The sequence below is a fragment of the Alligator mississippiensis genome, chromosome 5 (genome assembly GCF_030867095.1).
Source record: "Alligator mississippiensis isolate rAllMis1 chromosome 5, rAllMis1, whole genome shotgun sequence".
Classification (NCBI taxonomy): Eukaryota; Metazoa; Chordata; order Crocodylia; family Alligatoridae; genus Alligator; species Alligator mississippiensis.
Window position 1 is genome coordinate 72,501,699 of NC_081828.1, and position 27,294 is coordinate 72,528,992.

Here is a 27,294-nt window from a genome sequence, read left to right on the forward strand (position 1 = left end):
ATGTTTTTGTATCTCGGTTATTTATACTACAAGAGCTGGACAAGATTCCCATGCTTTCATTGTCACCAATATATAAAATATTGCACTGTGATATTAAACTAAGGATAGTAGCAATGTAGAAGATCACACTCTGTAAGCATAATATCAGGTCAGACAGACTGCAGCATAAGGTGGAGATACTCTGCCTCAAAGAGCGGCTTAGTTCCATAAGTGTGAAGCATAATTTGAAAACCCCATTAAAAAGTGCAAAATACGTCTTTTTCTTGGCCAACAGCTTGTCTCCCAGTTAGCTTTCCAGTGAGTTGCTATCAGGAGAAGCAAACCAGTGGGGATCCTGTCTGCTCCAGAACACAAAAGCTGCAGTGAGCATGACAAGGCTCCCTTATTCTGTGCCCAGCTCAAACCTGGCTGCAAGTGAATGGTTTTTGTTTTTGTTTTTTTTTCCTCAAATGTATCTTTTCATAATGGTACAGACATTGCACAGCATATAAGTAAACATGCTCAGGAGAAAAAAGCTGCTTTTGTTTCAGCCATTTTCTCAGCTTTTAATTTATTCTGCTATTTATGAGAATGAAAAAGAGGCCAGTCACTAATCCTAAATTTGGTGTTTAATGTTTTTATTTTTCTTTCTTTTGCTTCTTGTGAATAAAATGTTGCATTTCTATACCATGCTACTAGTGTCATACTTACTAATCTATATTAGCACTAGTGATAATTACTGTATAATAGTAGCACAGAAATTATGTTTTTCTTTATTAAAAGTGTAACCAAATACTTTTATGCTTTTTTATTCTTTGTGAGATATTTCTAGACAGAATTATACATGCCTGTGTGCTAAAAACATAAGGAGAAGAGAAAAAGAGGTGCACAGCCAAAAGGAAAGAGGCATATAGTTTTGATTACATTTTTGCATCCACGTGAATGGCAATAAAAGTATCTGCGTCATTATTACTAATCTGGAAATTAGCTGTGCCATCATTAGCAACATCAACTTCTAATCCAGTGCAGTAGTCATCATTCTTTTGTCCAGAAATAACATCACAGTAAGTGCCAGCAGGAAGGCCAGTTTGCAGTGTTACATTCAAGTACCTATGTAAAAGCAGAAATGAAATGTGTGTTATTCAGATGTTCAAATGCAGCTACTTGTCTGACTATAAAGCTTCATGTGATGACTGTGGGGTTGATGTTCTGTATTATAGTGGTAGAGACTGGAGACTTATTCCTGGGTTAGGACTTTCCTCCCCAAGGCAACAGAGCCTGAGAATGATGTGCAGTAGGAAGTAATTTCAGCTTCATGTTATGAGGGAGTGGTGTTTTCAGGGAATCAAAAAGCCTTGCTTATTGAGTTCAGTGGGAGATTAGGCACATATACATGAGTTAGGAGCCTGAATGTGTTTGTGAATCTGGCACTTAGGTGAATATTCAGATTGAAAGAAGGCCTCATTGGAAACAGAATGTCTTTGTTTTAGGCAGAGAGACATAGTGGAGCTTTTAACAGTCAAACCTTAACAGAGCAATGAAAATTCACTGACTAGAACTGAACACCTTATGTTCCTTTGCACTTTTGGCTCTTCGAATCACAGAAAAGAAGGGGTGGAAGGGAGTGCAGGAGGCCTCTAGTCCACCCCTCCCTGCTCCCTCAAGGCTTTCTAAAATATTCCAATCAAATGTTTGTCTAATTTGCTCTTAAAAAAACTTCCAAGGAAGGAGATTATATAGCCTCTTTAGGTAGCCTGTACAAATACTTAAGCACCCTTACAGTGAGAAAATTCTTCCTAATATCTAGCCTAAATTTCCTTCGCTGCAATTCAAAGCCATTGTTTCTTGTTCTGTCCCCTCCATATAACCACTCACCATATAATCACTGTAAGTTTTCTCCTCTCCAAATAAAATAGTTATTCCAACCTTCTCTCTTAAGTTAGGATTACTAGTTCTCCATTTCTTTTCTTTTGCTCTCCACTTGAGTATTTTTATTTTGTCCATGTGTTTCTTCAAGTATCAAGCCCCAAACTGGATGTGGGACTCCAGTACCTCTAAACCAGGGGCTTTCAACCTTTTTTAAGGAGTGTACCCCTTCTGGGTACACTTATGGTGGAGTGGGGAGGGGTGGCTGCCAGACACAGAGCAGAAGGGGGGCTTGCATGCAGCAGCGGTGTAGGGTAGTGGCTGCAAGCTTCCCCTCTACCCCCATGTCCAGCTGGCCAGGTGGCACCTGTGCAGCCCACAGAGGCTGTGACGCCTGCTCCTGGGAGGCAGCAGTGCGGGGTGGTGAGTGGCCTCCATCCCCACCCACCCACGCCACTTTCCAAGTACCCCCAAGGGTATGCATACTAGGGTTGTGTGAAGCTTTGGTCACCAATTCAATTTGGAGGAGATTTGTTCTGATTCAGAGAATCAATTTGGAAAAGATTCAGAGAGATTCAGAGGGATTCAGAGTTTTGGATTGGCCGGGGAGAGGCAGGCACAGCCGGGGGTGGCTGCAGGTTCTCCCACAGCTCCTCCAGCTGTGCCTGCCTCTCCCTGGGTGGAGGCAGCCACAGGAGAAGCCCCCATGGCTGCTCTGCCTGGCCCCAGCCTCCCAGCACTTAAAAAAAAACAAAAAACAAAAACAGAAAGAAAAGCCCCACACTCACTGGCTGCAGCAGCAGGGATCAGGGCCTCCGAGAGCTCGTGGCAGAGCCCCCCAGCATAGTGTGGGGCAGCAGGGGCAGCACGGATCACCGCCCCCCCCCCTCCCCCCCAAGGCACCTGCGCAGCAGCTGCCCCATGGCATGGGTGCAGTGTGACTTGGCAGGATGTCGTGCACCATCTGGGAGCTGGGGCCACTGGGGCTGAGTGGGATCCTGTACTCCCCAAAACAGTACCTGTCACACTACAATTAATTTTCTATTTACTTCCCTAAAATTATCTCTTTTATCCCTTCCCCACTTTTCTCTTCAGACAGGTTCCCATTTATGGTCAAAGATCTCTCTCACATCTGCATAATGAGGCATATCCAGCTGACCAGCCTTTTTATTGCTGAGTTTGAGTCTAATGATCAGGAAACACCAGCAGAGTGGTAACTGTCTGGAAAGAGCTTTTGGGACAGGAGAGCTAAGTTTGAATTTGTAACAGATTATAGTTCTGAGCTGTCCCATAGTTTATAATTCTCCATGAAAGGGATAAGAGCCATGAATTGTCCCATTACAACACTGTGGTAGACAGTTCTTTCCATTGGCCAGGGGATAACCTTGCTTCTCAATCTCTTGACCCCAACTGCTTACCAGTCATCATTGCCTGGGTGCTAGTTCCTGCCCATCTCTGACCTGATCTAAGTCATTCCAGCACAAGTTCAGGAAAGGTTGCTAATCGCTTTTCTGAAGAAATCCAGTCTGGGAATCTTGACCCACCCCAGACCTTTACAGCAAACCTGACCCAAGCTCAGGACTCTCTCCTCCCACTAACCTTTCCAGCATCAGCTGTATAACTCTCAGGCCTCTGACAATATTATTTTTATTATTGCGCATTATAAGCAATATTGAACACTATAAGCAGGTTCATGTGAACAGCTTCCTGCCTGGAGGGTGACAAAATATCCACAAAGGCACACCCTCTAGCCAGGGGGCAATAGGGATCTGCTCTTTAGCTCTCCCCACCCCTACGGGAGCCTTTCAGTGAGCCAGACAAATTTAATGATAGGCTTGCCTGATCAACTGCTCCTGCAATGGCAACTGCTGATTGAGGAAAGCACCCTTTAAAGTTTCTGGCCCATATGAAGCCTGGGACCAGGGAGTACTGATGGAATGGGTGCCCCCTGGTTCTGGGACACTTGCATGCCCGTCAGAGTTCCCAGCACACAGACAGCCCAGGGTCACAGACTGCCACTGGATGCTGGATTCTCCAGTCCCCCTGCATGGTCCTGCCAGGTCTTGGGCTGCCTGCAAGAAGTGCTCACAGGATGGCTTTTAAAGATCCCTTCTCACAGGCAGCCTAAGACCCAGTAAGATCAGACAGGGAGCGTGTCACTGCTAAGTGGAAAATTAGAGAGCCAGCTAGTCTCCCTCTATCCCTCCCTCTTGTGGAGGGGGGTGGGAATGAGATCAGGGGACTGTGGGTGTCTCAGAAATTACTGCAACTGCCAAGACAATAACATTTTCACAGAACCCCAAAGATGACCTGCCATTTTGCAGAGGATCTGACATTTTTTTCCTCTAACAAACTGCTTTGTTCTTCAACAAATCTCTGACCAGTCATGTAACTCACACACAGATTGCAAGAAATGTAATGCCTGTCACAGCTCTCAGTCAGTTTATTTTATGACCTATCCCTACATCCATCTATGTCAGACCTTCCCATTATTTCAACCCTGATCATGCAGAAGTTCTCTTTTACACCAGGTAAGAATCATGAGTGGCCCCATTACAATGTTGTAGTAGATACTATTGGATGGTTCTAATGGCCAGGGGATAACCTTGCTTCTCAACCACTTCACCTCATCTACTTACCAGTCATCATTATTGAAGACAATGAATCCTTTATTTCCACGTCCAAAGGCCACTTGATTGCTATTATTGTCCCACCAGTTGGAGAAAGGTTGTCCATCAACCACATTTCGGAAAATAACCATGTTCCTGAAAAAAGAAATGCCTGGACTTGACCATCATGAAAATATCCCCTCCACACCTCTACCATCCGGTAAAAAAAAACATATGGGGAACTATATCACCTGTATTTAAAGTTCTCTCTACTGTGTCCTACCTTATTTGGCGCCATCTATGTTCACAGACCCAGTCATTTCCACAAGTGGTATCTGGATTAATTGTAACAGGTTTGGTTGTTCCATCCTCAAAGCTTGGTGGTCCCACCCAATCATTAATATCCTTTTGTTAAACATAAAAATAAAACACTGAATTCATCTGCTGGGGATGGTGGGTGGCAGCTAGCAAGGGTGGTAAGGCCAGCTGTAACATTCAGAATAAAAGTCATTCCCATACACAGAGGAAATGCAAGGCTCAACAATCACTCAAGTTCTAATCCTGTCCTAAGGCCTTTCGTGGAATGTAAGTGGGGTGTAGGTCCTGTACTGTCCCTCCACACAGGGGTCCATTTTATTCTACTCAATTTATTTCCAAACGATAGAAACCTACCTTTCCATTCTGGAAATCCCTGGGCCACCAAAAACTTGACATCACACGTGTAAATCCATAAGGATGGGCAAGCATGAAGCCCGTTGCCATTTTATATTGTCTGAAGTGAAAAATAAAAAAAAATGAAATGAGAATAAGGAATGGGAAACAAAGAAAAGAAAGATAGGTTCGCACAGATGACCTTTACCTGGGATCCCAGAAAGTTAAAACAGAGGCTCCACCTGCACCATGTCCTCTCTGGTTGTCATGATTATCCACAAAGACAAGTGCTTTATCAGAAGGCATAAATGCCCAGCCTTCCCCCCAGTTCCTAAGCAAACAGTGGAAGAGTTAGATCCTTTGAAAATAATCATTTATGCAAGCTGTAATGTACTGATTAAAGTAAAAGATATATATATATATATATATATTTTTTTTACCTTAAATAAGCCATCTTTTCTCCATTCCATTTCCGTATGACTGTCCCCAGTTTTGCACCATATTTGAATTCCGTCACTCGGCCATTTCCAAAGTACTCGCTGCTTTTGATTGATTCTCCACCTAAGTCAATTACCTGGTTGAAGTGAAAAATGTTGGTTATATACTCCAGAGTATTGAAAAGGACATATAGCAAATAACCGCAGATGCTAGATTTAGGTGAGAAAAAGTCAGTTGGGACAACAGAAAAGTGCCGGTTTATTTGCTAATCTCCAGATCACTATTTCTTTAAAAATGCAATGTTGTTGAGCAAAAATTAAGAATGCCTGGCTTTTCCCCAACATTATTGCCATGAGTAGTAGCTTTAGAAAATAAATCACCGTTACCATAATCAAAAGGTGTAGTTTGAGGATAACGAGGATAAAAATCACAGTCTTGACGTTAAGGGGCCATTGCTAGGAGATTTGGGTCCATAAATTGAATTAACATTTTAAATTATTAACTGTGCTAGAGATACTTAGGAATCTAATAGGTTTCCCAAGTCATTGTGTGTTCTATACTAACACAAACAACCGCATAACACAACGCCATTTATATAGTGATCGAGTTGCATACTAAAACAAGGTGGGTTTCTTGCTTACACTAGCCTTGTCATAAATCTCTCCTTGTAATATCCTGGCTACCAATTCATAGCCTTTTTGATTTCCTTGTTATTCTGGTAACCTAGTTATTTAATGGTTTTAGCTTAAATGGCTGTTCTCTGTTTACTTCCCTCATGTATTTATAGGCAGAAGGCAGAGCAGGGTGGTACTTTAAAAACTAACTTGTTTCCTGTCTTCTGCCTGAGTTCAGATTAATTTTGCTAATTACCATATTTATTTGAATCAAAAACAAGGTTTTGTTTTTCATTCAGCGTAGGGAAAAAATCCTTTTGTCTTGGATTTGCAGGTAGCAGGTAGCTGCGGCATCCCAGGGACAAATTTAAGATTATCCTTCAATAATTAGATTATTTACTAGGAAAATTATAAATTTATAAATTTCCCTTGTGAAGAATCTGAATAGCGGTGGATTGTCTTAAAGTCAAAGTCATCTTGGACTTGATGAGCTTTCCTTTGTGTTATTAAATTTCATCCCATTTATAGTCCAGTCCTCAGGGTCATTCAGTTCTTTCTATAGAATATCTCAGTCCTCTTCTGTACTGATAATAATCTTCCATCTATCAATAAGTTTAATTAGCAAGATCCTGTATTATGCACCGGTGTTGCTAATCAAAATATTAAATAAGATTAGGTTTAGGACTGATATTTTGGAAGTTCCACTAGTAACCTCCTTACAGGACACTAGTTCTGCTTTCAATATAAACCAGTTAGTCATTTAGCATTTAAATCCCCTTAGTCAGTTTCTTACGCACCTTTCAATTCTTATATTAATCCTCACCTTCTCTATCTTCACAAGTATTTCCCATGTGGCACCATCTTCAAATACATTAGCAGATATCAAAACAGATTAGATCTACCACATTTCCCTTGATAGCCGACTTCTTAAACAAAGGAAGATACTGTGCAATTGTGCATGATCTACCTTTCATTGGCTCATGTTACACTTTATCCCAGTTTTGTATTTATTTCTGTGTCTAATTATTCTTTCCTTTCAAATTCATTCTAAAGTCTTTGAGGTCAGGCCAAAAAGACTGTACTGCCCTGGATCATTCCCTTCTTCCCCACCCCTTCATTAAGTGTGTGTATATATATATTTGCAAGAAGCAAAGGTGTTTGCAGGTGACATTTTTTATTGGAACAACTGAATGAGTGGGATAGACTTAGACAAGCTTTTGTATGCAATATATTCTCATTCAGGTAATATATTTCTATTTTCCAAGCATATGTTATCATGCCCAGAAAAAAACTGATTCATTAGAAAACCTTGCTGCTGGACTTGTAATTCCATGTGTTATTGTTCAAATTTTCTGTAATGGAAATTATCCAGTTTGTTTGACCCAAGCATATTAAACTATTCGAGTTCTGCTTCCAACCCCAATATGGTAATATCTGTTTCCATACATTCATTCCTGTTACCTGTCTTGCCTGTGTCCCCCTATCTTATATTCCTTAATGAAATCAACGGAAAAGCATACATTTAGTTTTTCTGCCGTACCTAAATTATCTGTAAACCCGACTTCCCTGTCACTGCATAGCAAACCCATTCTTCTCCCTTATTCTCTTGTTCTCTCTCTCCTCCTTTATGACTAAAAACCCCTGTAACTATTAGTTTTAACTCATCCTGACTTATAGCAATGCTCACTTTACATTTTAGAAACAAAGTAGTTTAAGGATAAACAATAACTTTGTTTTTGAACTAATTTCCTACTTCTTACAAAGATCTCTGTTTATATCTAATGCCAATTTTAAAAGAGGTTATTCATCCAGTTAGGTGTAGAGCTATTCCTTAGGTTTTTCTTTGCTTTGTTATGTAAAGACCAGTAAATTTTTATTTCTTTTTCTGTTTTCTCTTTTACAGATAAAAGTGGTGCAGCATTCAATTAGTGAGAGCTGGATGCCAGGAGGAGGGGCTGGAATGAGGAGGGGTTGGAACAAGGAATAAAACCCAACTGGAACTGGCCAATTTTTTAAATTAAATTTGAAAGAAAACAAATTCCAAATTGTTGCCAACTGGGGGAAGGGTATTTTTGTTTCAAAATTTCTACATGAACTAAACACTTCAAGAAAAGGAAAAAAATGGAAAACTGACACACACTGCTTCTGAAATGAAATATACTCCCTGAGAGCCCAGCTGAAGTCAACTGCAATTGACTCCTAATCAGCTTCATTGCAGTTCAAACCTTTTCACTGAAATTTAGGTGATTGCCAGATAGCACAGATTACAGCAACAGGAAATTAAACTTTTGAGACCCGATTCTCTTTATGTACCATTTACATACTTAAAGTGTGAGTATGTGTAAAAGCCAAGTGGGAAGTCTTCTTTCCACTGAGGTCAGGTTTTGACAGGGATCTCAATGAGACCTGTATTTCACCTCAACTATTTCCAAGGTATTGTGATTTCTAAACCAGAAGACTCCAGTTGTGCAGACCAAACACTGCACATGAATATTTAGATCTTAAGTCTCTGCCTTAATTCATAGGAGCTGCAGTTCTGCAAGGTGCTGAACACTTGGGTACAGATTCAACAAGAAACTAAGGCAGTATTGAGCACACACTGTATTTGGATAAAAACAACCGTTTTTGCTTTAGAAAAAAAAATAAAAGTAAATTACCTCTTGGTAAATGAAAGGTCTCGATCCTGGAGAAAACCAATCAGTATTTAAATCTTTCAGTTTATCTAAAGTTGCCTTCATGTCCCCAGGCCACATGTGCTTGGCAGCATCAATTCTGAAGCCTGCTACACCAATATCAATAAGGTAGTTCATGTATTCAGCAATCTTTGAACGTACATAGTCTTTCTCCAGTGCAAGATCAAGAAGACTAACCAGGCGGCAGTCACGGACCTGTTTAAAAAAGCCTAGATGTTGATTTGAGTCCTTTTTAATCCAACATTATAAATCTAGTATTCTAAACATATTTTTTTCCATTTGTGTCACGGCAGGGTCCTCCAGGAGGGCTGTGATCTCCTTAAGGCCCCCTCTCCGTGCCAAGTCGGCCCAAGGGCACCCTCAGATTCTCGCCTGCCACGTCTTTGATGTTTAGGTAAAAGTTGGGAGGCTGCCTCACGTCTCCTAGGCACGGTTAGCTGGGACCTCCGTCCCCGTGTTCTCCCAGACCCACCAGGGGTCTCCCTGTACACTGGGTGCGTTCCAGGCACCCTAGCCTTATGGGCTATGCATGGCTCCTACCAACCCCTAATACCACGCCCCAAGCCTCGCAGATGTACTGGACGTTGGTCTGTCAACACGCCCGCTTCCCTGGGCCTCCTCCATAGTCTAGCCCACTCCCGGGCCTTCTCTGTATGCTCTATGGAAATGCCCCCTCCTGGGCTCTCCCTGTGCCCACTCCGGGCTCTCTCTAATATGCGGGCCCTCACTGGGACTCTTGTCGAGCCCACTCTGGGCCTTCTCTAAAATAATCTAGCCCACTATGGGACTTTCTAGCGGGTCTCCGGTCCTTTAGGTCAACCGCACTGCTACCCTCTCTTATCTGGGCTCACCGCGCTGCTATCCCCTTTTCTCAGGGACCACCGCAGCACCTTGCCCTGCTCCTTGGGTGCTGTACTGCTAACCCCTTTTGTCGGGGTCCACCACAGCCCCCACCCCTGTCTGAGGTCTACTGCCGTGCTAGCCTACAACCGGGCTCACTACGCCCATCTTGGGCTTCTCAATAGTATCGCCCCCTCTCTGGGGCTCGTTGTGCCCACGCTTGGCTCCCTAATAATGCCGCCCCTTCTCTAGGGCTCGTTGTGCCCACACCAGGCTCCCTAATGTTGCCCCCTTTTTGGGGCTTGCTACACCCACACTGGGCTCTTCAAATGCCCCTCTCTGGGGCTGGGGTCTACGCACCCCCGTAAACTGCGCCCTTACTGGCACCTGGATCCCCACGCTATTGTGGGTCTCCTACGAGGCCTCCTCCAACCCCTTATAGCCTCACCCTAGCCACCGGCGTAATACAAACACTACCAAAACAAAACACGAGCTTCCTGGCTATAACTTAACTTAAGGCCGCCTGGCTGTAACAACATAGTTCCTGTGTCCCAGAGCCACCATCCTTCAGTCTGCTCGAGCAGTACTCGCATCCTAACTACGTGAGCTCCTGCCCCTCTGGCTGCTGGCAGGGAACTGCCAGCCTGGCTTCAGCCCTGGGCTTTATAAGGGCCAGGCCCTGCCTCCTACAGGCAGCTGACTCTCATTAGTTGTGAGTCAATCTATCTGGAGTTGCCCTGGCAACTCACAGCTGAGCTCATTATCCCTGCTAGGGCTTTTCCCCAGCAGTTTTCCCCTCTCTAGGAGCGGGGCAGCGAGGTGCCCTGTGACAATTTGTCATTGAAACTCACAGCATAATGTAGGATTAACAAATCCCTGATTTATCTGTTAGGCCCAATTCTCCACTACGCGTTATGCAGTACATTTGTTTATATCTGCAGAAAACAGGCATTTTTAATAACATTTTACACTCACTTTGTGATTTACAGAAAAAAAATGAAAAGAAGTAAATTAATTCTGTACTCAGACATTTTTCAAGTAAACATAGATTACTAATAGATGCCACTTTTACTTCATATTACTTACAGACAAAACAATGTTGTTCACTTCCAGAGCACATATTACTTTTCTCTTGACACGTGTGTGATATTTTCTTGGAAGTGGATTAATTCCAAAAGTTTTCCATAAATATCATTTCAAAATTTGAAACACATTCACCTTGTGTATACCCTTTTTGTCTCTTTCCAGTTAGAAATATTATAAGTTTACTGACATGAATTTTCCTTGAAATAAAAGTGGTTTTAGAATATTTGTGGAAAGTTAATTTCTGATGCACACTTGAGATTAATTAGATTTGAAATCCAATTTTGAAAGAAATTCAAAACCCACTTGGCAATGAAAACATCATATACCTTATGCATCCAACTGCAGAACTGGCCTTTCAAATGCTTCTTAAAGGCTCCAGATCCCAATGCAAAAATCGTATTTACAGAGATTACTTTTTAATCATTTTGAAAAACACAATAATTTAAGAAAATCATTGCCTAATCACAAACAGAAAGGACTAGAACTTCAATAGTGATTGCCAAGGACTTATTTTCCCAGTTCCAATATTTCTGTAGGTCCTGTTCTCCTAGGTTATTTATGCTGTTTTAATCACTTTCATTAATTAAATAACCAGGAGACTATGTTATATGAGGTATTTTCTCTCTATTGTTCTGAGCCATTTTCTGACCAGTAAACACCTCAGTTTTACTAGTAAGACTAGTAAGGAAGAGTGGGAAAGGAAAAACATGGGGAAAAAAAGAGAAAAATATATTTCACAGTTCAGTTTACCTGTTCAAGATCCCCATAATTGTCGATGCCCCCACTTCCAGTTTTACATTTGTCATCATTAAAGTCCCAGCCTGAGTACGGCACAGCAGGAAAATCTCTTGTCTTTGCATTGAAATAACTTCCACAGGTCGCATTGTTTTCAGAGCCAAGACCAGATGCACACATGTGGTTTATTACAGCATCCACATAAATATGAACCTAAAGAGCAGAGTTTACACTTCATTTTAATGGAACCATTTTCTGGAATGTCATTGACTGTATTATTCCCCCAGCCTCCACTTTTTGATCAGTAGGGGCCAACCTTTTTGGCAGGTGTGCCACAAATATGCCCCACACTCTCTTTAAGTACCACTCTGATACCTTTCCCCAGCTGGATTGGCCGTTCCCTTTTCTGCTCCCTACCCTGAGCTCCTTGCCTGGTCTGCTCTTTTGCTCTTTGCTTCCTTCCTTCTGTGTGCTCCCTGCCCAATCTGCTGCTTTGTCTTCTGCTCCCTGCTGCATCTGCCACTGTACTGGCTGTCCCCTCCCTGGTCTGTCACATGCCAAACAGAGGCTGCCCATGCCATCTAACAGGTTCTAACAGGTTGGCCAACCCTGCTTTTCATTATACACACCTTTCCTTTTTCCATTTAAAATGCTTTCCTTCATTAAACATTATTTGTGTATTTTTCCTAAAGTATTTTCCTAAATATCCAGCACCAATGACACCATTCTATGATATGCATCTCACCGTTTAAGTGAGAGAGAGACTGTTTGGGGACAATGTGCTTCTTTTTCCTCTGACACGTTTGAGAGATTTTCACTTATAACTAATTGTTAGGAATAGGCAATGATTGAAATGGTTTTCCTCACTTCTAATAAGCTAAGCAAGCCTTCAGACCTAAAATACCTTCTGTATCCTCCACACTATTAACATAGGAAGAATTTCAAATAACACTTACACTAACGTTATTGCATCTGGTCACCATGTCTATAAATTCATCTTCATTACCAGATCGTGTACAAAGCTTGTAGCTGACTGGCTGGTATCTTTCCCACCAGGGTCTCCATGGATTAGTAATGATAACATTTTCACTTGGAGGAGATATCTGTGAATGAAATGATGTCACTTGATAATATATCATCATTATTTATCTGTTCACAAATCTATTAAAAAGAACACAAAGCAGAGAATCAGGCCTCCTATCACTCTTACACAGTGGGTGCATCTACACATGAAGTTAGTCATGATTAAAGTTACTGTGCATTAGCCTAATGTGCAGTAACTGATTTTTGGCAGGTGTCTATAGGTGCAGGCAACTGGCACTAAAGTTAGCACCAGTTCCCTCCAGTCCTGCCATGTCCCCCTGTGGCCACTGGGGGGAGCTCCAGCCTCCAGCCACATGGCTGCCATGTTGAAACTAAAGTGAGCTGCCAGCACTTTAAGAGGAGGCTGGACAAATACCTGTTGAGCTCATTTGAGACCAATTACCTCTGACCCATGGCAGGGGACCCAACTTGGTGATCTTATAGGTCCCTTCTAGTCCTCCTTTTTATGATTTTATGATCTTGGAAACTCTGATCCCTGGACAGCCCCTTCCTTGCCCAGGAGCTGCATGCCCAGTTCAGGGACAGCACAAGACAGCTTCCTCCTTGTCCACCTGCCTCCCCATGCCATAGCTGCTCCAGCCCCTGCCCATGACAATGAGCCCCCCACGCTCCTGCTGGCTATGGTGCTGCTGGCTCCAGCAGATCCCCCTGTCTAGGCCCCAGGAAAGCTGCACACCTGCTAGCAGAGGTCAGGGCACTGGCTGTGGAAGGCCCTTGGCCAACCCTCTCCTCCTGCACTCCCTTCTTCAGCCCACCTGCCTCACTGGTCACACACCTCCTACCCCCTACCCACTCCCAGCACCACTCTCAGGATACACAGATGGTCGAAACAAAGATACTTTATTCCCTAACAACACCCACCTCCATCCCTCCCTCCCTCCTCAACAAATAGAGCCCTCTACCCCCAACTTCCTCAACCAACAGAGCCCTTCTGCCACCCTCCCCATGCACCAACAATAAAAAACCCACTTACAAATAGAAAACTATTTACAAATAGAAAGCTATTTACAAATGGAAAGCTACAATATTTTTGGTCCTCCAGGCCAGAGCGGGGGGCAATGGTGGTGATGCGGGGAGAGGTTGAAAGGGCAAAGCCCCAGAGCAGGTGCCCAGTATGCCAGGTTCAGGGTGTTCCCCTGTAGGTCTGGAGGCCATGGCAACCCCAGTGGGTGTCAGCTTCATGCACGGCCAGGTCTTCAGGTGCATGGTATGGGGGAAAGTGGTGAGGCTGGGGCTAGGTGGGTGGCAGCAGGTCCAGGGCAGGGGCCGGGCATGGTGGTCTGGTGTGCACAAGGTGCTGCAAGACCTCCTCCCAGGGCCAGGTGGGGGTGGACAGCGGGAGGCATGGACGCTGCCACCAGGCCTAGGAGGTTGTCCAGGGCCTAGCAGTCAGTGTCCCTCTGCTGTTGGAACAGCTCTATGTGCTCCTGCTCCAGCGTCTCCATTTGGGCCAGGTGGTCCCACTACACCTGATCCTGCACCTTTGCTTGGGGGACATCCCCTGCCCACCAGGCCTGCTCTCACGCCTCCTGCTTCTCCACCATCACCAGCCACTGCAGCAGGAGGGTCCAGACTATGGTGCACCGCTGGCACAGCCAGTGCATCCAAACAGTTCTAGCAGTGCATGGTAGCGACCAAGAGCCTGCATCCCTGCTGGGACTGGTGGGCCCTCCCCTGCATCCAGATGTTGGCCCTGCAGAGGCAAGAGACAGAAGTCTTTTGTGAGATTTTGCAATATTTCAGAGATAAGATGCTCTTCACCAGGGGCTATGCCCTGCTTAGCCTCAGATAGGGGGTCAGCCATGCATGGGTGCCCAGGGACCATGGTAAGCCAGCTATGCAGGCTGGGCCCAATCCACTGCCACCCAAGCTCTCCATTTCCCCTTGCTCCGCTGGAGCCAGTAGCCTTCTGGGTGCTGGCTGCAGGCAACCCGCCTACCCCGCCCCTTCACAAGGTTGGACAGGCCAAGCTGATGGAAGCACCTACTGCCATGGCTCCAGACCCTGTTCCCCCACTCTCTTTCTGCAGGCCAACTGCTCTGCCATGCTGCTGCCCTGCCCATGACATCGGGGTTCTGGGTCCATGGGGCTCCCAAACACCTGGGGCAAAGGGATGACTGCACTCCTGCCCTCACCACTGGGAGTCCATGAGGTGGGGGCCAGCCCCCAGCCACACCATTGCTGTGACCCAAGTGTGGCCCTGCTGCATGTGCCCCTGGTGGTGCTCAATGAGCTGTTTGTGTAGGTGAAGGGGTGCACCAGCCACTATGCTCTGCCTCTGATAATCTTTCTGGTGCCCTGGACACACCTGCAATCCTGGTTTAGGACCCTGAGCTACAATGGCACAGGAGGCAAGCTCAGGCTGCACTGCAACCTCTGCCATCACCTGGAGGGCTACCTGTGGCAAAGCTATATGTCCCTGTCCTGCTACCGAAAAGGACATTGCTACCAGCATTGATGTCTCCCTCAAGTGTACAAGAGGCCCTTGCCCACCCAGCTGCAGGGACACAGGCTGCTGCATAAAGTTCTGAACTCTGTCCCTCCTCCCTGAATGCTGTAGCGGGGGGGGGAGGGGGGCAGGACCCGGAGCCAGAGTTGTGTGGGTGGGCCAGGAGCAGGTAGCAGGGGCAGGGACTGGGAGGGCCCTCTTCAAGTGGGGGACTTACCATGTGTATGTGGCTGGCAAGGCTTGCAGCTTGGCACTGGCCTCCCCATCAGCGATGGTAGCCAGCTGCACCCGGTATCCACAACTTGTGGTGTGTGGCAGGTCAGTGCCCAGACAGGGCCACCCTCAGGGAGGAGCTGGTGCTGCTTCTGGCCAGTGGTGATGTTGCCGGCTGCTCCTTGTGGCAGGGTCTGAGGCTGTGTCGAGGACAAGGCAGCTACTGGCCAGGGCTCCCCAAGCTGGATGCAGCAGCCGGAGAAGAGGATGAGCTGGGGCACTGAAGGCCTAAGGGCCTCTCCTCCAGTGACGTTTCACTGGAGGGGTCAGGGCAAGGCAAGGGCTCAGCCAGGCTGCCCCTGCTGCTGATGCTTGCCTGGGTTCCGGAGCACCAAAATATGGGTCAGCTGGGTCAGCTCCCACATAAAGGCCATGGCTTTATGGGCATAGCTGGACTGATGATTGTAGTTGGTCCCAGCCATCCACTGTGCCCACAAGACCCTGACCTTAACGTGGCACTGCTACACTGACTGGGAGTGCCCTCACTCATGTATACCTCCCAACAGAACCTCACAAATGTGGGCATTTGAGCACCTGCCCCATGTGAATTGCCTCTGCACATCAGCATAGCTCCAGGGCACCACAAGGTTGCCAACCTTCTCCTTGGTCTGGTTGGGGGCCCAGGCAGTTGGCATGGGCATGTGCACATGATCAGGGCCAGGGCTCGATGGAGAGGATGATGATGATGAGATCCTCATCCTGCATGCACTCTGTGGGCCCCTGCACCGCTGTGCCCATGTGGCCAGCCCTGGATAATGCTCAGGAGCACTCAGCAGAGGGCCACAGCCATGGACTTAGCACCGTGTGGCAGAGGCACTTCCCCACAGCACCTGCAAAGAAACACTGCTGGGGGTGAGCAGCAGCAAGGAGCAGGTGCTGGCCCTGTTGCCAGAGACAGCCAGCCTGCAGACCTTTGCAACACTCACCTATAGCCAAGCAGTAGCTCTGCAGAGGGGACAGACTAGGCAGAGGCATCCTGTGGCCTGTCCAGAAGGGCACACAAGGCCTGAGGGGCACCTGAAGATGGAACCGGCTCCCTTAGGCTCCATGGTGTGTGTTCCCCAAGGCACCAGGTGGGTGCAGGCTTTTAAACCTAGTAGCTAGGGTCTGCCAGAGAGCAGCCCAGCCCTGAAGCAGGAGAGGCGGCCAGCAAGGAGCCCTGGAGCTGGGCTCAGACCTTTCCCCTAGTGGCTGAGCTGATCTGGCACTAAACTTAGTAATGGGTCACATCTACATATGCATTACTGAGCATTAACTAATCATGCCTGCATTGGCAGGTACAAATTTATTGACCATTAGAAATGTTTACTGTGCGGTAAGGGTGTGCACATGTAGATGCGCGCCCATGCTGCATAGTAAAATTAGGTTAATGCACATCAATGTGTCTCATGTAGACATGGCTAGTGGTTCTCAACTCTTTGAGGCTCAAGGCACCCCTTGCAAAATGCTAGCTCTTAGCTTTCATTCTTTGTTTTGACTATGGAAAAGTAATAGAGCAATTCTTCTGTTGCAAAGAGCTCAAAGACCACACCAGGTCAGAAGAGTTTTTGACACTACAGATTCCTATTTGAAATCTCTGGGTTTATCTTATGAATCATGTGTAGTTGTTTGTGTATCCCACGACACCCTCAAAAGGATTTCACAGCACCCTGTTTGAGAATCACTCATCTGTCATACCGAGCTTGCCGAGACCTGATCTAGGAAGATGTCTAGCATTCTGAACTCCTATTCAAATCAACAAGAGATGAACTAACTTAGACCAGGTCCCTGAATGTATCTAAGGCATCTAATTCCCATGAGATCCTTTTGAGTATCTGGCCTTCAGCATTTCAGAAGACTCTGTAGTACTATGTCCATACAGAAAGGGTGCAGGTCAATGTAACACTTAGACTGGCTTAGATACGGTTTAAACTTCAAGCAGATGTACAAGCCAGTTTAAAACAATTTAAATGGCCTGAACCATTTCAAAAGTAGACCTGGATAATTACGTATTATTGCAAACCATTTCTCCTTGAACCAGTTCAATGTTATGTGCAGACACCAAGCTTTCAATAACTAATGTCTGGTTGGTCTTCCAAGCATCCTACACTGCATGATATCAAGGAATTGGTGAGTGAAATAGGAGAAAATGATATTTAAAAGGTATGAAGGAACCCCAGGAACCCAAAAGCTTGTGTCCAGGTAGCCCCTCTACCCTACATGCACACCTAAGCACTCCCAGTCATGGTACCGCCATGCAGATTTTGGTAAAGTGAAGGAAGGACTTTTTATTAAATTCAGTGGGTACATCTACACGAGATGTTTACTGTGGAGTTCCCTAATTAGTTCCGCAGTAAATGTCTTGGCATCTACATTTGCAGTCCTATGAGACCACAGGAAACTAATGAACTCTACATCAGGGCAGTACTTCTATATTGTATTTTTTTGTGTGTGTGCAGCAACGCATGTGTAGACACTGAGCTGGCTGGCTGGCTGGGGCACGAGGATGCTTCAGGGCTAGCCACACATGAAGCACCTTCATGCCTCAGCCAGACCCTCTGCAGCACATTGAGCTGGGTTGGAGCAGTCCTGGGCTGGCAGGCTGACCCCTGCAGCCCCCTGCCAGTCAGGGCTGCTCTGACCCAGCTCAATGTGCTGCAATCTCAGGCACATGTGTAAATGCTGTATCCAGGAGCAATACATTCCAGTGCATCGTGTTTTGGAGATTATTGTTGCACATTAATATGCATGTGCAAATGCTCCCAGTGTTAGTGAGAATGGGGAACAGGAAATCATTAATTGGGCTGGCTATGCACTGCCATCTCCTGGTGTCAGTTTTTACAATACTGCAGTACCTAAAAGATGTCAGTTTTACTTAGAACCCTTTGCAGTTTACATATAGACACCTCTGACCTGGGACAATTGTGAACCAGTATCCAATCAGTGAAAATCTTGGAATGGTTCTAGTGTTATGTCTGTCTGCACCCAGAGACAAAGATCACACTGGAACTCACTAGCAAGGGTCAGGAACCTATTGCTGCTGGGCCAGATAAGGTCCATAAAGACGATAGATCTTGCCCAGGAAGGTCCAAATTGACTTAGAGTGCTCCAGAGGATCAGGTTGCAGAGCTGCATCTAGCCACTCATCCACAGCACCTTCCTTTAGCTTTCCCTGCTCTCTTGGTGCCTTTGCTTTCCAGAGGAAAAGCCAAGTACTTTTAGAAATGGAAGCACAGACAGCTTAAGCTGTCTGGGCATGAAGCTTATAGCACGGAGCTGGGTCTTAAGCTCTGGCCTCAGTGATAAAATGTTGCCATCCCTTGCACCAAGGGCACTGAGTACATAGGGCCCTGAGGGCTCTGGACCCCCTTGAGAAGATGACTGCCACCTGAAATGCGTAAAACTTTCTACACACTCATCTTAGGTGCCCCCCCCCCAACCCAGCAAAGATAAGAAGTCAGCGCCTATGCCCTGCACTAAAGAAGATGGAACTGAAATTGCTTAGATGTGACATTTTAATTAAAAGATGTCATATGAAACAGACACGGGTTTGCATTTGTGCAGTTATTTGGGCAATGATATATATAAAATTATAACGTTGCAGTTTCAGAACAAGTTGCAGTTTCTACTCCTTATAATCTTTCTCTCCAATGCACCCTTTGGGTGACAGGCTTGTGCCATCCCCAACTTTGGGTGTAACCATGAGATGCACTCATTCTTAGTTCGGGTCTCTCGAGAAGAAGCCCCGCATTAGCAACCATGACAATATGACAGGCTTGAAATTTTTATGCTGTAGGGGAAAACAGATGGGGGGGGGGGAGGGAGAGGGAGAGGGAGAGAGAGAGAGAGAGAGAGAGAGAGAGAGAGAGAGAGAGAATGCATGCCTTATAACAGTGGTTGTCAACCGAGGGTACACATAGGTACTCTTTAAGTTTGAGATTCAAATCCAGCCATTACCCTCTGCTCTATGGTGTGTACATGTGTTCACACATACTCCTATATCAATAAGAAAGTAGTGCAGGATAATCCCATGATCCCATGTCCTAATCACAGGTACATCCTCACAGATTTAAAAGGGTGATACTAACTCACAATCAAAAATACTGACTATTAACATTCATTTGCACTTCCAGGAGTTTAATGTGGTTTAGCTCAGGAGTTGTCAACTGGGAGTACGTGTACCCCTGGTGGTACTTGGGAAGACCCCAGAGGGTATGCGGTGGCTTCGTGGAGAAGGGGGGGACTAGGGAAGTGCACCACCATGCACCACGCCTAGCTGCTGCTGCCGCGCATTGCCGTCGCCTGCCGGCAGTAGCAGGCAGCAGCAGCACCAGCATCCCCCCCAGTCAACCAGTTGCTGGGGGACCCCCCTGCTTGTCAACCTGCTTGTCCCTGCTTGTCAACCAGCCGCTGGGGAACCCCTTCCCCGCTGGTCAACCGGCTGCCAGGGGATCCCTCCCCCCCACGCTCGTCCAGTAGGTACAGTCCAGGAGGGGTACCCACCAGAAGGGGTACACTCCTTTAAAAAGTTTGAAAACTCTCATTTAGTGGCATTCTGATATTAGGGTTTAGCTTGTAAAAAATAAGTTTACTGGAGCTAAGCAGCTGGGCATTTTCCAATTCTTGGCTGAATCTAGTTTTTTCTTAAGCAGCCTTCTTTCTGAAGGTACTTTGTCTGTCATTGTTTTGTTTCTTGTTTATTCCTGCCTTAAAAACCTCCTCTAATTTAACTGTAATCAAGCAGCATGACATCATACTGATAAAATAAGGTATAGAGGATCATCTTCAAATAATAATGGATCTCTCAGTCTTCACAGCAGTAAATAAAGATTTATTTGGTACTTTGCATATTAAGGAATTAGAATTTCAGTGACAGAATACAAAATATATATCCTTTGGAGTGCTGAAATAAAATATCCCCTTGATTATAGCAGATTTAGAAACATACCTATTTAGAAACATACTGGTTTTCTTTTCCTTACTTAAAGCCTATGCTTTGTTAAATTAGATTTAAAATTTAAATTAGTGAAAATGTTATGTAAGCTATGAAGCAATGTTACTCTACTAATATAAGGCTACATACCTGAACTCCACCAAACCCATTAGGCGCTAAGTAGCGTTCACATTCAAGAGCAATATCGGTCCAACTCCATTCAAAGAGATGGACAATAGATGTCCTCCCGGGTCTTGTATTTGGATTATATTGTGCCCAACCAAGTGCTACAGTTGCTAGCAGAAAGAGGATCCTCATGGTGCTTTCGATAATAGATTCTGTTTTTCTCAGTAAATATTTGTATTCCTGCAAGAGGGCAAAGTACATATTACAAATTAAACATTTAAACGATTGGCTATTTTTGCATGTTATTTAAGTTGTTGACCTTTTTTTGGACTATTTTAGAATCATCATCCAGAGAAGATATACCACAACTTGTCACAATAACAAACTTTAAATACATGTTACTAGGTAGGACTCAGGCCTGGTTTGTGTTTTCTTTTGTACTAATATAGTATGTTAGAGGATTTGTTTGTTTATTTTTTAAAATTATATTAATCCCATTCTTAATGTGGCCATAGTTATACAGACAAAGGTGGAACATAGCATGCTTTTCTTCCAGAGAGTTTTATAAGTGCTTGCATATGAGCAAAATCAGGCTACTTTTAACTCTATAGTTATAGTTAAAGCAGTACACCTTATGCACACAGATAAGACATTAACACTTTTATTTCTTAATGCTGTCCAGAAATTCAGTATTTCAGAGAGCTGTGGTGTGCGTGTAAACAGACACAGCAATTATACTAATGTCAAAGGATACTGATACAAGCTCTTTAAATGCAACTGACAGTGCTGCATGATGATGTAGTGCTACAACTAGCAAAACTGCTCCAGCATTAACCATGTTTTATACAGGGTCAAAATTAGGGTAATTTAACTAACTGTATCAGCACAAGATCATGCAAATGTAAGTTAAATCAGAATGTGATCTCAAGCAGCCGTTCCCACTCTGCTTTTAGAGTGGCTAAAACGTACAAACATCCATACCCTTGTTGACAAAAATCAAACCTGAACCTAGCATCCGGTTATATAACACTAAAGAGATGTACCTGGGGATTTTGGCACCATGCGCAAGGTTTATGGGGGGAAGGGGAGGTGGGTACTGAGGGCAAGAGAGTGAAGGGGCAGGGGCCGCCTGATTGGGGGGCTCCCACAAGAGACTCAACAGACTAGGGATGTTTCTGTGGCTGCTGTTCCAGCATAGTCTTATAGGATCATAAACAATTAGGGTTAGAAGGGACCTCGAAGCAGGACCATCCCCAGCTAGATAGTTTCAGCTAGGGCTTTGTCAGGCCGGCCCTTAAAAACCTCCAAAAATGGAGATTCCATCATCTCTCTAGGTAACCTGTTTCACTTCACCACCCTCCTAGTGAGAGTTTTTTTCCTAATACCCATACTAAACCTCTCTTGCTGCAACTTGAGACCATTGCTCCTTATTTTTGTCATCTGTCACCATTGAGAACAGTCTAGTTCCATCTTCCTTGGAACCACCCTTCAGGTAGTTGAAAGCTGCTATCAAATCTCCTCTCAGTCTTCTCTTCTGCAGACTAAATAAACCCAGTTCCCTCAGCTTCTTATAAATCATTTGACCCAGCCCCTATTTTTGTTGCCTTCTGCTGGATTCTCTCCAACTTGTTCGTATCTTTTCTGTAGTGGACACGGTACTCCAGATGTGGCCTCACCAGTGAAGAATAGACAGAAATAATTACTTCCCTTGATCTGCTAGCAGTGCTCCTACTAATGTAGCTCAATATGATGTTAGCCTTCTTTGCAACAAGGGCACACTGTTGACTCATATTTAGCTTATAGCCCACTGTAACCCCTTGGTCCTTTTCTGCAGAGCTGATGCTTGGCCAGCTGGTCCCAAGCCTGTAGTAATGCATGGGATTCTTCTGTCCTAAGTGCAGGACTTTGAACATGTCCTTACTGAACCTCATGCAATTCCTTTTGGCCCAATCCCCAATTTGTCTAGGTCACTCTGAATCCTAGCCCTCCCCTTCAGCGTATCTACTACACCCCTCAGCTTGGTGTCATCTGCAAACTTACTCACTCCATCCCATCTTCCAGATTGTTAATGAAGATACTGAAGAAAACCAGCCTGAAGACTGGCTCCTGGGGCACTCCACTTGATACCAGCTGCCAACTAGACCATGAGCCATTGTTCACTACCTGTTGAGCCTGACAATCCAACCAGCTTTCTATCCACCTTGCAGTCCATCCATCCAATCCATACTTCCTTAGCTTGCTTGCAAGAATGCTATAGGAGACTGTATCCAAAGCCTTGCTAAAGCCAAGGTGCATCACATTCACTGTTTTCCCTGCATCCACAAAGCCAGTTATCTCATCACAGAAGGCAATCGGGTTGGTCAGCCATGATTTGCCTTTGGTGAATCTATGTCAACTGTTCCTGATCACTTTCTCCTCCTCCAAGTGCTGAGAAAAAGATTTCTTGAGGACCTACTCCATGATTTGTCAGGGGACTGAGATGAGGCTGACTAGTCTGTAATTCCCTGGATTCTCCTTCTTCCCTTTCTTAAAGATGGGAAGTGTCATCTCTTATTACTAGCATCACCGCTACTGCACAAGCTCTCCCCTTTCCTCCCCACCACACACACACATTTTGGCAGTGACTGCTGCAGTTGCTGGCCATGCTCCATGGGACTGCCATTCTGGCATCCCATCCTACAAGCTCATGTTAGATCAACTCATAAAGCACAGACTGTGAAGGCTTAATTTTTAGGGTTTCTCACAAGGTCTTCACTTGTAAATAAATAGGGAAGAGGCTACTAAAAACTGTAATCTGGTATGATGTGGTAGAATGGGACAAGGTCTATGTAAATGTCAAATAAACATTCTGCTATCTAACAATCCTCTCTTTACTTAGAATAAAATTATTGGAGAAGAAAAACAACCTGTCTCAATCTTTGTTTTTTCATTCTTTCAAACTTATTTAATTGAAGTGTGCCAGTTACTGTTGCAATCAACTGTCCTTTTATTTGTCATAATTGGGAAAAGAGCTACTTAGAATGAATCGTTTGACAAATTTTGCCCATATTTTCTGTTTTGAACAAAACAGATTAATGAAATTATTTATTTGAAACTGTTAGTTTAGAACATGTTTCAGCCTAGGAGTTGTTTATGAGCAGGGTTCATTTTCTGTATTGATCCTCGTGTTATGTCAGCTTGTTCATATGATATGGGTTCTTTGCTCTGACTGGAAGCATGTCTAACAAAAAGCAAGAATACACAATGTAACTCCTATATCTTTGATTTTCTATTGGGGGTGGGGATGACATCATTTACAGGTCCAACAGTTTTTTATGACACTTTCAAGCATTTTCTTTTCTGGCCATTTGAGTTGCATTTTGTTTTGGACATTATTGCTAGTAAAGTCAAGCAATTTCATGTATTTATAATTTTTTTTTAGAAAGTTGCATAGTTTTAGCTACAAGAGAACAGTTATGTGCTCTTGGCCATCAAAGTAATGATGTAGATAAAATGTGACAAAAGCTATAAAATAGCAAAAAATAACCAAAAAAAAAAAAAAGTCTGACAGGAGGTTTAGTGGGGAAGTATAATGAGTTCCTTGAGATGAGGTGGATGACTGATCCACATTCACTAGCAGATTTTGAAATCCCCAATACACCCTAACAATTCTAGCTCCAGAGTGCTATGTAAATAGAATGTAAAGAACAGAAAAACCCCACTACTCCAGGTTGGTGAAGAGGGCTCACAAGATTTCAACTGAAAAGATACAAGAAAGGGATGACTCTGAAAATCAGATTGAAACCTGGAGATTTCAGAGAGTGGTCACTTTTTTCTGCTAGGTAAAAAAGAAAAACAAAAAACAATGCCCCCCCGCCCCGCCCAAAGGGGGGTGGAAATGACGCTTACAGCGGGCTTACCTACAACAGAGCAGGGCAAGGAACAAATGAGTGTTGAACTCTCTTAAATCATGCTGGCTCTCCCACTCTCAAGATGTCTTCTGCCAATTCAAATATTAACAAATCTCAGTCTTTAAAGCTTATTTTAAATATATGGTTCTAAGTAATGTGTTATCTGAATTAAAACATGTCTGGTATATGTTGATATTAGGGCTGGGTGAAACAGCACTGTTCCATTTCGACTTCCATTTTGACGCTATTTTGACATTTTGCCCATAGGCTATAATGGGGAAGCACAAAAGTGGAGACCAAGTGCCCTGATGGAAAATAAGTAGAAACACCAAGCAACAACTGCGCACCAGAATGAGTGCACACCAAAAATCTATCAAAGACAACAACAGAACATCACCTGTCTCCAGTCTTTCAGGCCTGATCTCAAAGGGAATTTACAAACCACTTTTCACCGACAAGCCTATGACCTGAACTTCATCAACCTCCTAGGTACAGAAAGTCATGGACTCGATATAGACATTGGAATTCTGACATGCTACAACCCACCAGACATCTGACTCCCCAGGTACCTCTCCACTTTTACCTGTGCTGCTAACATCCCCAGTCCCCCAGCCCAGCCCAGCCTGCCCCCCACCCCATGATGCCTCCATTTCCATTTTCATTGGCTGCCTTTCTTGCCTGCATTGAATGCCAGCCTCTGGCTTCTTTACTATTCCTGCCATCCAGGAACAGAATACACACACACCAACTGCAAGTGCTTCCTCAGCTTGACAAAGGGTTTTTCAACCTGAAAGTTATCATCCCAGGCAGCTAAGCTGAGCTCACTTGGAGCCTCACAACTCCAATGCAACCAGCAAGCCTCAGGCCTGTCAAAGATGTGACGGGTCTGGGCTTTCCCCACCCAGGACTCTGTGTGTGTGTGCATTAGCTGGAGGTTATGGCACCTCCTACCCATCTTTCACCAAGGAGATCCTCGGTCCTGGCATTTCCTGGGGCTGCTGCACCACCAGCAGTCCCACCAGGCCTGCCTGACCCTGGCAGAGTGCAGTCTTAGTGGTTATGCCCAGGATCTGGGGCCTTCTTCTTCCCCATACCCCAGCCCATACTTCCAAGTTTGTCCTGACATGGAAGCTCAGCAGGGACATGTTCTTTCCCTGATGCCTGGTGATGGAGTGAGTGCCACCTCGATCTCTGAGAGCCCAATTAAATGGCTTTTAAAAAATGAAAAAAAGGAAATAGGTGTGGACAGAATGAAGAGGGTGAAATTCATTCCATCTGCACCTGGAGCTTCAGGAACATCAGCAGTGGGAGGTTCACCTTGAGGAACACTAGCTGCTCCACTAAACCAGGATCCAAGCAGGTGCAGTGGGGTATCACTACATCCCCAGCCACATTGAATTGTCTCACTTGGAACACTGGTGGGTGGACAGGACTGGTGTTTGTGGGCAATTGTGGCCAGATCCGGCCACATCTGTCTGCAGCTTGCCCAAAAGGCCAAGAGATCACACAGCAGCGGCTCCACATCCTCGGCAAAATAGGCAGCCACCGAGGCCAGAGTGCTACCGGTCTGATGGTGGTGTCTAGTGCATCTAGACACCACCATGGAAGCCATGCCCTTGGCCCACATTAGCAGTGCCTATGGTGGAAGAGAAGACTGGCTGGTGGATGGTGTGCTTGCACGGGACAGCGGATCCCCCTCTTCCATGTGTTTCTGTCTCCACCATTCTGCCTCCCTCTCTTCACCGGCACCTCCATTCACTGATCCAGGTTTTGGCTGCCGCATATGCTGCTACATGGACCAAACTGGACTTCAATAGTTTAAGCCATTTCCTGATGCTCTCCTTCAGCTGCCTCACCAGTGCCTGCATGTCTAGTGACAGCAGCTTGTCCCAGCCGGGAACACTGATCCCCTGGAAGCTCTCCATTTGGCTTTGCAGTTCCTTCTCTACAGGGATCATCTGGCTAAGGAGGACATCACCAGTGCTGAGGGTCTCAGTGGCCTTGAGGAAGGGCTTGAAGACCACCGCCATCTGGGAGATGGTATCCCACTCAGCTCTGTTAAGGGGGCTGCTGATCCCAATCTCCCCAAGCAAGGCCATCTTATGGATGGTCTTCTGTTGCCTCACCAACCTCTTGAGCATCAGGTATGTGGAGTCCCACCGAGTCTCAACATCCTGAATGATTTCGTGCTGTGGGATGTTCAGCTCTTCTTGTTTGTCCTGCAGCATCTTGCTCCCCCTGATGCTCTGGTGGGACCACCTTGACCATATTAACTCCATTGTTGGTGACCATGAACCCACAGGTAAGTTCACCCTGCCCAATGATCCACCCCTGCACCAAGTGGTTCATGGCCCCCATGATCTCTGTTGCTGTGTAGGACTGATCCATCACCTTGGCTTAAAAGAGAGCCCACCAATGTCCTGACTGGTTGCACCAGTGCCCTGTGAGGAAGAGGTAAGTGTGATCTCCACCCCAGGTGCTCCAGATGTCCAAGGTGATGTGTAAGGCCACATGTGGGCCTGCCTTGTGTAGCTCCTCCCTCAAGTACTCCCTGCATGCTTCATGCAGGGAGGGCACCACCGTCCTGCTGGAGGTGGTGCGTGCGGGCACTTGGTAGGATGGGGCCACAAGCGCCATGAGCCACCTTAACCCTGGGCGCTCAACTAAGGAGCAGGGCTGGCCATTGACAGCAAGCATCTCCCCAGTGCTCTGAGTGATCTCGCTCGCTCTTGCAATGCATCCCCCTTTCTATCCATCTTTCCCCAACTGTTCCAGGTTGGCCTGTCTCTGCTTTGGAGGTACAGGGGCTTTGGAGCAAGAGGGGGACTTCCCTTTGGACACACTCCCACTCATGCCAGGCTGAAGAGGAGCAAGGGCTAAGGGGTGGTGCCTGCAGAGATGTATCAGCATCCCTGTGGTGCTCATGTGTTTTGTTCTCTGGCTGGTTTTGGCTCAGCACTGCAGGTAGATAGCATACATGGGATCATCTGCCAGCTCAAAATGATCCCACACCATGCTACCCGCTCGCT

The 27,294-nt window shown here is 45.4% G+C and overlaps 1 protein-coding gene across 1 annotated transcript; it reads right to left on the bottom strand.

Moving 5' to 3' along the window:
* Positions 1 to 600: 600 nt before the first annotated feature.
* Positions 601 to 24,838, bottom strand: LOC102573115 (pancreatic alpha-amylase). Its single transcript, XM_019500881.2, has 10 exons — positions 20,400 to 24,838; positions 12,468 to 12,614; positions 11,527 to 11,724; positions 8,815 to 9,045; positions 5,546 to 5,679; positions 5,314 to 5,436; positions 5,127 to 5,226; positions 4,738 to 4,859; positions 4,485 to 4,610; positions 601 to 1,089 (listed from the first exon to the last, which is right to left on the bottom strand). The coding sequence occupies exons 1-10, from the start codon at positions 20,634 to 20,636 to the stop codon at positions 900 to 902; spliced, it is 1,608 nt and encodes a 535-aa protein (XP_019356426.2). The 5' UTR covers positions 20,637 to 24,838; the 3' UTR covers positions 601 to 899.
* Positions 24,839 to 27,294: the final 2,456 nt, after the last annotated feature.